General features: G+C 51.8%; 1 protein-coding gene across 1 annotated transcript; it reads left to right on the top strand.

Moving 5' to 3' along the window:
- Window positions 1-6,411: 6,411 nt before the first annotated feature.
- Window positions 6,412-10,536, top strand: BO80DRAFT_343901 (uncharacterized protein; the record flags this gene model as incomplete). The annotated part of the gene is made up of 5 exons (XM_025715251.1): window positions 6,412-7,108; window positions 7,161-9,085; window positions 9,132-9,839; window positions 9,891-10,131; window positions 10,337-10,536. 5 exons carry the CDS (start codon window positions 6,412-6,414, stop codon window positions 10,534-10,536), a joined length of 3,771 nt encoding a protein of 1,256 aa, XP_025580366.1.
- Between the last annotated feature and the right edge of the window lie 1,553 nt (window positions 10,537-12,089).

Here is a 12,089-nt window from a genome sequence, read left to right as displayed (position 1 = left end):
GAGTCGTCAAGTTGGTCATGTAAGCGTCCGTTTTCGCGTTCTAGAAGCTGCATCCGTCGGAGAGAGGGGCTTTCTTCCTGCCACATATCACGACCAGGGTTTGCCTGAACAAGCTGATTTTGAAGATGCTTGTTCTGCATCTCGCTCATCTGGAGCTTGTTCTGAAGCTCCTCGATCTCGGTAGCCATGTCCATGCGCTTCTGGTAGCCCACAGTATCCACCGTTCTATCAGACCGGCCAGAGTCATTCGCCATTTCGTTGAAGTTGAGTCTTCGGTTTGGTGTTGTGGGAGTGCCAAACTTCTTCGCCATGACATTGTCGGAGTTCTTTCTGAGATGCGTAGGGGTGCGAGGGCTAGACACCTGGTTGTGATCGATCTCCTCCAGCAAGGCGCGTTTAGATGAAGCGTAACGCGCATCGAGCTCCTTCATCTCGTCCCCATGCCGACGGCGCATTTCTGCCAGCTGAGCCTCCGCTCGACTATACTTCTCTTCTGTCACTTGCAACTTGCTCTGGGTGGTCTCCAGCATCTGCGCCAAGTCAACTTTCTTTGCGAGATTAGGCTGGATCTTCTCCCAGGTTTCAGAAGAAGGATCAGACTCGGGCTCCACGATTTTGTGCAGTAGCATCAACTGGCGGTGCAGATCTTCGATCTCCTTGTTCGCTGTGTCCAGCGAGCCTTGCAGTTTCCGCGTATTCGCTTGCGCCTGGGTCCGGAGCTGTCTCTCGGTCTCGAGAGTCCTGTTTGCCTCTGCTAATTGAATATTAGCAGTGGATGCAGCCTTCTCGGCATTGCGGCTAGCTTTGTGTTCTCTGTTGATTTCGTGATTCAGATCCTCCAGACTCAACGACAGCTTCTCCTTCTGTTTCTCTAGAGACGTGATGGTGACTTGAAGATCCCCAAGCTGACGGGCTAATTTCTTGTTGTCTTCTTCAAGCTTAGTCTTTTCCTTTTGAAGCGTGGTGACGCGAAGGCGTTGGTTATCACTGGCCCTAGAGGTTGACCTGGCAATGTCCAGATTCTTTTGTTGAATCTTGGTCAGAAGAGCACGGTTGTCATTCTCCGATGCCGTGAGTCTGCCCTTGAGCGTTACCAGTTCCCTCTCCAGACGCTCCTTGTGTTGGTCATGGCGAATGCGGAAATTGTCGGATTCAGCGATGGCGTGGTTCAATTCTTGTATTCTGACCGACAAGCGTGATCTTTCAGCTTCCACCTCTTCCAACTGACGTGACTTATCTTCTAGGTCTTTCCGCACGCTCTCGAGGCGCTCGTTAGCCTGCTTCATAATGTTGCGTTCAATGTTGGCTTCCGCATTCAATCGCGCATCCTCAACTCTGGTGAAGCGATCTCGAAGTTGAATCAATTCATTTTGGAGTTCCTTGCGTGACTGCTCCGCAGCAACGCGGGCTTCTGTGGCGCGTCGAAGGGTGTCCTGCTGAAGATACATCTCCTTTTCGATGATGATTTTTGATTCGTTCAAGTCGGTGTACTTGTTCTTGAGGTCTGCCAAAGTATGCTCGGCAAGCATTTGCACATCATCCCGCGATTGGCGCTCACGGCTTAGGTCTGCCTGCGCTTTGAACAGTTGGGCCTTCAATTCCTGGATTTGCTGCTCAAGAAGCTTTCGACTTTCACCAGCTTCTGCGTCCTCAGAAATCTTTGCCTCCAGCAGGTTCTTGACATCGGCCGCCTCTCGCTCGAGCTGAACTTTCTCTGACTTCATGGCATCCACCTCAGCTTGAAGTTCTCGAAGGCGTTTCTGCATGTCGTCATGGCGCGTGGCAAGGGAGACCTTTTCTGACTCGATGTGCCTCTTCTCTTCCTCAAACTTCTTAGCGTCGTTTCGTAAAACAGCCATCTCGCTTTCCTTCCGCCTGAGCATTTCTTCATAGCCAGTGGATGTTGCCGAGAGGTCGGAGATCTGCTGTCTTATTGTCCGATTTTCTTCAATCAGCTCTTTGATGTGTTTCTTTGACTGATCTAGATCTCTTGAAGTCTGGGCGAGTCTGACTTCGAGATCTTGATCTGTCTTCAAAAGCTTTGCTTCCAGGTCTTGCAGTTTGCGCTCCTTCAAGCTGAGGTGGCTCTGCAGCATCTTGATCTCTTGGCCAAGGTCCTTGATCTTGTTATCCTTCTCCGAAGAGGAGCTTTCTGTTTCAGCCAGCTTCTTTTCAAGTTCTTCCAGGCGAGCTTGCATTTCGTGTTTTTCATTCTCAAAGCGTTGGATGATCTCTCCTGCTTGTTCTAGTTGGGTGATACGAAGCTCGAGCTCATCATCCGTTCTTTTCTTGGCCGCAATCAGATCGTCGAGCTGGTCTTCGAGGCTCTCCTGATCCGCGATCGCCCCAGCTAGTTTTTCGCTAAGTTCAACCTCTCGCACTTGTAATCTCTTAAAGATCTCCTCTTTGTCTAGGGCCAACGCCCGTTCGCTCTCCAAGGTTTGTTGAATCTTCTGTATCTCGATTTCGGTACGGCGTCTTTCCTCCTCCAACTTCTGCCGATCAGACAAATCCTGGTTCATCTTGGCTTCCAGCTGCTTGATCTTCTCGTCTCGTCTCTTGACTTCATTGGCAGTGCGTGTCTCGCCCAACAGAGGCTTCATTCTCGAGAACAACCTCCACCATGGGTTAGCCTTCAATTGGAGATAGGTCCTGAAATTATCCTGGATGATCCGGGTTGCCTCTGCCCGATACAAGCGCTTGTTCGAGATTCGCCGCTGGACAAAACCGCGGGCAAGGGACTGGAAGCGGGTCATTATGGTACGAATAAGCTGGTCCCGTTTCTCTTCCAACTCAGCCAGGACACCTGCTCTGAAAAACACCTTTGTACGGCCGACGCGATACCATGCAGGGTCCAGCCCAAGCTTTTGCAGCATCACATGAGCAGCGTTTCGGCCATCCAGATATCCCTTTGGCATAGCAGGGCACAGAACTTCATAACGCTGACGAAACTCAGCGAAAGACAGTCGGTTCGGGAAGCCAGTACGCGCAATTCGAATGCCTTCGAGTACACCATTGCAGCGTAATTGGTCTAGGACGAGGGGTGCGTTGAGCATCTTCGGGCGCTTCTTATGGTTGGGTATAATGCAGCGAACAAAATGAGGATGTGTTGAGTGTAGCTGGTTCATGAGGCTGGATAATTGTTCCTTGTGTCTTTGCGCAACCGTGCGGAACAGACCTTTCTTGACACGACTCTTAGGGTAGTCGCTGTCATCGTCACCGTCCCTGCAGTCGGAGAACAAATTGGCCACATGCTTTTCGCCCGACCTCGCCAGAAGTCGGGTTATATTGTCGTTCAATGGATCCTTGTTCTTCTCGAGCCAGCCATCAGTGCCATACTCGACCTCAGCAGCATAGTGTGTAAGCACAAATCCTTGACTCAGACGAGCAGCACGATACTTTGGTGATTTGCGATCCCAGAGCGAGTGCAACTTCTCTGTAAAAGACTTGTCTGTGGCTTTCGGCATGACACAGTCCTCATCCAGGCATGAAAAGATACCAATCGGGTTGGTCAACTCAATGAGGTCAATTGTTGGCTGCAGATCCTTTCCGAAGTCAATGAACTGCCACTCAATTTGCTCTCGTGCATATTCCTCCTGCTCCAGGACGAACATGTGATGATTGAAGAACTGCTGAAGCTTCTCGTTGGTGTAGTTGATGCACAGCTGCTCGAAGCTATTGTTTTTAAAGATTTCAAAACCAGCGATATCGAGAACACCGATAAAAAAGCTGTCGTCACCAGCAACTGTGCTCCGGTCGAGCTGGTTGTTGATCCGATCAACAAGGTTCCCAAATCCACGTTCATATATACCTTTGGCGAGAGCGTCGAGTGCTAGTCGAACTTGTTCCGGTGTCTGGACCTTTTCCACCCACTCGCGGCCTGCTTTGACCTTGGGATGTAACAGTCCTTTCACAAAGAGCTCTGGTGCTATACCAAGTAGCTGGCAAGCCCTTTCAACGCTATTGAGAGAGTCGGGACCTAGTGCAGCCTGATCAGCCCGCAGGCTTTCCTTGACGATGGTGACATTTCCGAGATGAAGAACAGCCGCGATAGTGCGCAGAATGCACATCTGATCTTCGTCTGAAAAGTTCATGACATGGAAGGCCTCGATTAGCATGTTCCATTCATCCTCATCGGATACCCCAGTAATAGTGTCATTGCCATCTCGAGTATAAGCGAAATCCTCGATCTGCAAGTCTGACAAGAGCAGAGCCTCCCTCAACTTCTGGTCTGCACCCCGCAATAATTGGTAAAATATATGGTAGTTTCTCTCATGGGCGTTGGGCTTCACAACGCGGGACTTTTCTAACAGGTACCAATCGATCGAAGCACCCGATATCTGGCCAGCGCGGGTAAACTCAATCCGGATGAATTTTCCAAAACGGGAAGAGTTGTTGTTCCTCACGGTCTGGGCGTTTCCGAATGCCTCCAGGATGGGGTTCGCCCTTAGGATCTGCTGTGAAAGGGCGGACAGTTGCTTAGTGCCAGACCGAGCATAAGGCGTATCGGTTGTCGCGACGGCTGCCAGGTACTGTATGACCTTCTTGGTGTTCTCTGTTTTGCCTGCACCAGACTCTCCTCTTCACGGCCAAGTTAGCATTATGGGTCATGAGAACTATATTAGTAGACTTACGTCACGAGAATGCTCTGGTTCTCTCCTTCCTCGACCAAGTTACGAAACGCCTCATCTGCCATAGCGAAGATATGGGGGCGATTCTCGTCTCGGTTGCGACCTTTGTACATCTTCACATACTCGTTGGAGTAAATGGGCAATGGGCAGTATGGATTAACCGTAACAAGGAACAACCCAGAGTACGTCTATTTCCGGAGTTGTCAGTCTTGAGCTTTGTAGACCGGAAAAAGGACCGGGAAACTGACGTAAATAAGATCTGCTTGATATCGAGTGTGCAGGTTGTGAACTACCGAGGCCTCATTCAGGTGTGTGAGCTCAGCCATATCATCGGCTTTATCGAACTTCGCCGGGTTGACTTTGTCGACCTGGTCCGTTTCAACCTCCCTCTGCTGTTTTTTCCGTAAGTACTTCTAGTTTGGCCTTCTGGGGATGTTGAGCAGTTGTACCTCTCCATCATCGGTCTGGACAAGTAGTCGAACCCCATCTTGCTCTTCCAATACCAGTCCACGCACGAACGCCTTCTCGGGGTCGCGTAGCCAGACATATTTGTTCCCGGAGAAATCATTGTCTCCCTCTTGGCCACGGATCTGATCCGCGCCGCGGCGGAGCTCCTCTGACTTGATGAAGTCTGGCGCAAAGGTCCCTGACGCAACATCATTCCTTATCGAACTCGATCTTTGGCGATTCGTTGTCCGCACTACTACTGAAGACGGTGACTGTGAAATAGAGTTTCGAAATTGGCCCCGGGCCTCTTCGAATTTCTGGGATGACGTGACGACGGCCGACTTGGGGCGCACACCTCTCGTCTGAGGGCCTGGTGACGGCGACGGGGATAGGGATGCACGGCTGAATGGATTGGCCCGTTTTGGGGAGCCATTTAACTGTGAGGGAAGCATATCTTCGTTAAGCTCAATGTAACATCATTCAGTGAGAGGGTCGTGATCGTAACAATTATGTATGAAAGTAATGAAGACTCAAACAATGAGTCGTCGGGTTGTATCGCAAAGAAGCATTCAGGCCAATGGAAGGGCCACAGCAAGAGAAGAACGCCAAAAGACGGAAACAAAGAAGATGAGTGAGAGGTGGGTAGGTGTATATTGAATGAAGCTGCAGCATACCTAGCAGCGGGAGGTGCAGGTTGACAGTCGCCCACTGACCACCTGCTCGCTCTGGGGCCCCTTCGGGTGAGCTGTTTGTTTACATCCGCCGTTCCTCAGGCTGCGGCCGCCGATCATGCGCTAGGCTCGATCGGTCGTGCACCCATCACGTGGGGACCCGCGGCACGAAACTCGATCTTTTCCGGGTTGGTCGCTCGTCCCGTTGCTCGTCGCTTCACGTTCTGTGCTTCCGCGGTCCCTTCGCTCTCCATCTGCTCCGACTAGATATCCATCCTCTCGTCGCGTCCTTGTTTTCTTCTCTCCTTGCTTCCTCCACGGCAGGGGCAGAGCTCACCCACCAGGATTGCCACACGCGACCTCATGTATAGCCGAGTGTGGTCGTTACCGATTCAACCTTTTTCTCCGTCCTAGTCCCTTCCTAGGCTCGATCCGATCGCTACTACTGATTCTGGCTTGAACGATGTGGGATGCCTGAGCACTCGCTATAGCTGTGACGAGCTAGTTCTTTTTATGCTTACCGGACGCAGACATCACTCACGTTGAAAGCGCGCTCGCGGTCGCTCCTCCAAAACATGTCTCATTATCCCCCGACACCGTCATTTGTGGGCCCGAATTATACACCTCAGTGGCCTCCCTCAAATCCGTCCCCGACGACAGCCATGCCATCCTTGTTCCCCCCAAGCCTTGGCTTTAGCCAACACCCTTCGCCCGTTCCCCAACATCCGCAAGATGGTTCCGGTCGCCCGTTTGAGTATAACACCGACAGTTATAATGGAAATACTCATCTACCGGGATTAGGGGGTCCGGGCGCAGCTGGTCCATTGCCGCCGCCCCCATTCGCCTTCATGGGTCCTTTCGCTTCTACTCAGTTCCCCCCTCCTCCGTTTCATCCCCTCCAGATGCCACCACTGAGATACCCATCGATTCCAGTACCTTCTGCCCCTATTTATGAACCTACTCGCCATGCAGCGGGCGATTACCAGATGGACCACTCGATCCCGCCGGTTCCTCAGCTGGCAGCTGCTGCAAACTCAGAATGCGATCCTGACCGAGAGGAAGGTGAACTGACTGACCGAGAAGCGCCTTCGGCATTACAGCCAAGGCAACATGGCCCGAACTCGGGACAGCGACCAGGACACGGCCCCGGCACTCAAGTGCATCGAGCTCTGAACGGTGACAGTGGCTTGGTAGGGGGTAGTCAGGCGATAAAGTCGGATGGTTCAGCTTCATATGGTTCAAATGACTCTCATCTGTCGGCGATGGCCATCTCCGAAGGCTCGGGACAAGGAAGCTCGGATATGGAGAAAGGTGGGGCTTCACCGGAATCTCACCTATCATCCAGAAGCAGCGGATCTCGTATTATACCCTCTCTCCCGCAAATGGTCTACAATACTCATATACCTTGCAGCATACAACCCCGCACCTCCCACTATCGACGCAATCGGACCGAAAGTCGCAGCATCCTCAAAGCCGCAACGCGAAGGCGTGCCCGAAAACGAAACGAACAGCACAGCTTCGTGCGAGTCGTCGTCTTTGCCCGGCGGTGGAAAGTCACCTGCACAGCTTCGCGTCCAGGCACAAGGGGCCCTTTTAAGCTTAGCGCCTCACAACATTCGGTATGGCGAATTCGTTGGGGAAGGAATCAACCCAGTCATTCTTCGCCAACTCTACGAGGAGGTTGGAATCAAGATCACCACTCCACAACCGGAGCTTTCAGTAGCCTCCCCGCCTAGTGACTCGCCCTTGGAATCTGAGCGTTCAACAACTAGCCAGTCTGGAGAACCCGAGTCAGGAACTCGGCCACTCGATGATCTAAGTAATGCGGATGGGACCTCAGCACAGCAGGCCACCCCTGCAGAGACCGTCACAGCTGTTCCGTCTTCATTACCATCGGAGACAGCGAAGCCTATGGAGCGAAAGGAGGTTATTGCTCGTATGCTTGCTGCAAAGGCTGCAAAGAGCTCCGGCGCGAGCGCCCAGGTTCAGGGGGGTGTTATCAAAGTATCTGAGCGTCCAGACCTGCCAGATGCTGACAAGATGGCGATAATTACCCCCGAGGCTGGTCAAACAAAGGAAAAGGAAGTCCGTGTTAAGGAAAAGAACAAAGCACAGACGGAACTTGCTAGGCAGCGGATTGAGTTGCTCAAGAAGCAAGGCTTGGTGAGGAACGGACAGAAGCCTCAGTCGGAGTCTGTGCCTCCCGAGAAAGGTCAACCACCCAATAACTCTGGTCAGGATTTGCCTTCGACTTCCACTCCGATACCGATCCAACATCCATTACCTGAGCGACCCCCGGATCCGGAGTCTAATGCTCCGGCCCGCATACCTGGGCTTTTCATGACGGAGGAACCTATCGCTGATGATAGTCCTTCTGTTTCAGCCACTCCAAGCCTTGCTGATACAACACCACAAGCTCGTATCAACCAGCGCAAACGGCCCCGAGCATCCGATTTCGATGAGCCCGTACCCATTCCCAAGAAGTCCTTCAATAACGGGGTGAATCATGGCATTCCAGACAATCAAAGACTCATCATTGATATCAGCGATGATGAGTTTTATGGGGATGATGAAAATGATATCATGGAGGTAGACACTCCAGCAGGAAAGGAATTGGCAGACACAGAGGGCTTGCTTGGGACGTATACAAGCTCTGTGGATGTGATGCCTCTACGTCCGGCAACCGCTTCGAGTCAGGGGTTCTCTACCTCGGCTACTCCACAGAGCTTGAGGAACAATGACCAGGAGCACCAGGAACATCTTCGAAGAAAGAATTTGGAGATCAAAGCCATGCACAAGCGAATTGCCGAACTTGAAGAGCGCAAAAAAGCCAAGCTGGCAGCGAGCCGCACCCAGTCACCTCGAGCCTCAGATGTGCCGGCCCCTTCCCCTTCTACAAATAATGGGCTTGCCGACGATGTCAGTAATATGTCTAGGCCATCCACCGAAGCCGAAGATGGAAATAGCTTTACTGGACCTGGCGATGGTATACTGTCAACTAATGTGGACATTGCTCATATGGAGCGGATGAGGGACAAACTGTTGCGCAAACAGGAGATTGAGGCTGGCATACCTGCGCTCGAGGCCGAGATCCACAAGTCCGAAACCAAACTAGCCGAAATCAAGCACGAAGAAGGCCAGCTGTTAGCCGAGATCACCAAAGGGAAAGAAGGCCGACAGCAGCTCATGGATGAACTAATCAATATCAATATAGAACTGAATGGGCTGACCTTCGATGATGTGGAGGCTGCAATGCGCCGCTCACAGACTGAGGAGCAACCGAGCGAGAACGAAGGTAAGTGCTACTTCCCATCCTTATCTGCTAAGCTTGAGTATGTGTAATTGATACGACTTGTTTATGCGTAAAGACGCGGCTCTTCAGCAGGTTCTCGAAAATGGGGAGATGACGCCTGAGATCCCCCAAGCCGAATTGCCTGTTCAAGAAGAGAAAGAAGCACAAGAATCCGCTCGTGAAACAGTCCAAGGAGATCAAATTGCACCACCCGTGCCCACCAGTGGGTCGAGTATTGTATCCAATGACAAGTTGATGCATGATGTCAGCGACTCTTCGGGAGATGTATCGAGTTCTGATTCCACAGGCTCAGCAATGGATGAGTCAAGCGATAGTTCCAGCGATGAATCTGTCGACGAGGACGAGCACCAAGCTCAGACTCCCGTTTCGGAGACGAACGGCCTCGAGGTGACAGATGAGCCTGCAGAACATGACCAGCACAACTCAGTGGAGGCAGTAGCAGACCTCCACCATACTCTACCGGAGCGCCCGCTGCCTATGGATGTGGAGCCTCAGGCCGAGCCGGTCGCCGATGAACAAGCTATTGAGAATGAGGGCCAGGCTTCCCGAGAATCGTCGGTCTCAGATGGCTATGAGCCTCCTGAGCCGGAAGTGACCGCAAGCCCCGCTGATTCCACATATTCTCCCCCTTTCAGTCCTGCATCTCTCGGTCCCGTCGAATCCATGGACCTCTCCACGACGGACGGGATGAAACAGGCTGATGAGCCGCTAACTGGAAATATCCAGGCTTTGGATATTCAGCAACCAAGTGCTGCTACTCAGGTTGGCGTTCTGGATGTGCGGCGCACCTTGACTCCGCCTGGGATGTGATGCTGACCCAAATTTTAGAATCCGCGGGAACCAGAGGAGCCTGAGCATAAATTCTCCCCTTACGTTAGTCCGCTGAAGTATTTCAAGGCATATCGCTACCACCCAAACTTCACTGAAAATGTGTCGGACGGCTATCGTTCTCTAACATATAGCCACAACATTGACCCTATGAAGTGCCTCTGCCCGTTTGAGGCTTCAGGGGGGGTCTGCAACGACCGGTCGTGTGAATTTCAGCATTTTCGTGATATGACTCTCAGCGGTGCGTCGACGGATCTGAACCATTACTTGCAACATCTACCCACATGACTCTTGGCCACTGACCTTTCTGGGGCCTTTTCTCATCTGCCCCACCCTTTCCTCTTTTTGACCCCAACTGTTTTGCTTCCTCCCTAGCTTTCCTTGGTCTTGTTCGTGGTTATTTGTGTCGTGCGGGTGCTGACACACAGGCTCGTTAACTGCGACAGATGACAAAATTCTCGTCCAGATGGGATCTCTCCGAGAAGGCAAGACGCCTGAAGAAAAGGACGAATACATCGCGGGACTGAAGCAGATCATCAACGACATGCGACGCGACAAGGTGAAGGATTTTAACACCGTGGCCACGGAAATAGCCGCATACCGTAGACGCTTTCTCCAAGACCCTTCGCGGGTTCTGCCGTTGTAACAACATGAAGGCTCAAGTCATCAGCTCTCTTCCTTGAAGAGAGACCCTTTTTACATTACACAAGGTGAGCTGCCGACGTCGCGCACTTGCCAGTGCCGACGCCTAATCCACTAGGAGCGGCTGCCTCTGGTTTTATCCCAGCAATGGCAGCGACACCTTCCAGATGGCGCCAGCTCTCCCTCCCACACCTTTCTTGCATTCCTTAGCACGCCCCACACTCTCCCTTTCTGGCCCATGAGATCTGGCATCTCGTTTTGAACGACACAAGTGGGCATTCCCCCGTTATCTTGTTTATCTATTGCTACTTGGCGTACAAAAGCAAGCCTGGAGTTGGAGGATTCATTCTTTCTTTCCCTAGGAAGTGGGCGTAAGCGCTTCACCCACACCGCGACCCCAGGCCCGGTCCGCCGCAGGGCGACAATAGGGCATGTGCCAGTTTCGGTTTACCTTTTTCTTTGCCTCGGTCTTCAAGGTATGGGATGAAAAAATAGTGACCCCGATGGACCGTTGGAGGGGATGGAGTGTACAGCAGGGCGTTGGGGCATAGGAAGTCCGTCCATAGCGATAGCGAAATACTGAATTATTGATTGCAAGCCTCGTCTGCGTGATTTTTGTGAGTAAATTAAACTAAATCTCTCAGTCCGAAAATGCCTCTCCCCCCGGCCGTCGGGACTAGAACCGACCAAGGCACTAGAGGCTCTTAGTATAGTAGCAACCGGGCGTCTAGCGCCTAAACCGGGGCACCATCCCAAGGCGCAGACCTGGACTGTGCTGGGCTGGATTACTGTGTTAGCGGCATCTCCACCACAGCTCCTGAACTAATCAGGAGAACAGCTATTGCCCGCCCAGTTGCTCCAGGATATCTTCTCCTTACTATAACCCATTGTATGATTGTACTAGTGAGTAGCAATACTCCGTAGTGCGCAGTGCCTTGCTTCTACTCCACAGATCAATATCTAGCATCTACTCCATACTCTCTAGAATCCGAACCCCCCTGATCCTAACTATCCCATTATCCCCTAACAAGTAACACCCACCCACCTAGGCCTCGGGACCTACCCATCCCCTCAACTAACCAAAAACCACTCGATTAGTAAATCAATTACCAATAACAGTTCATCGATCGATTAACGATAATGACTCAAGTCAACCTTACTTTCTTCCATAGAAGTGGCAGTGTTCGATGACGACTATCTAAACCGGTTTAGTTACGATTATATTGGTCTGGTTTGGTTTGGTTCCTGCCTTGAAGCCTGAGTCAAATCGCCGGAAGAGGTTTAGCGTAGGTGAGGGTTTTATGCAAGGTATGCTTTCTTTTGGGGTTGGGGGGATTCATAGATGGGTCACGGGGTTGAGGTTGGTCACGGGGGGTGATTTGGTCGGGCGGTTTTCGGGATGACTCAGGTTATAGCATCCATTCTGTTCAGTAATTAGCCTGATTACTGATTGTGTGCCGGTGTTGGCTGGGTGAGGTGTGTTGAGTAGGTGAGATGAGAGACGGTAGTATGTATAGAGAGAGAGAGAGAGAGAGAGAGAGAGAGAGAGAGAGAGAG

This window comes from Aspergillus ibericus (assembly GCF_003184845.1).
Source record: "Aspergillus ibericus CBS 121593 unplaced genomic scaffold BO80scaffold_1, whole genome shotgun sequence".
In the NCBI taxonomy this organism is placed as follows: Eukaryota; Fungi; Ascomycota; class Eurotiomycetes; order Eurotiales; family Aspergillaceae; genus Aspergillus; species Aspergillus ibericus.
The sequence above is the reverse complement of the archived record's forward strand: the minus strand, read 5'-3'. Positions and strand labels throughout refer to the sequence as shown.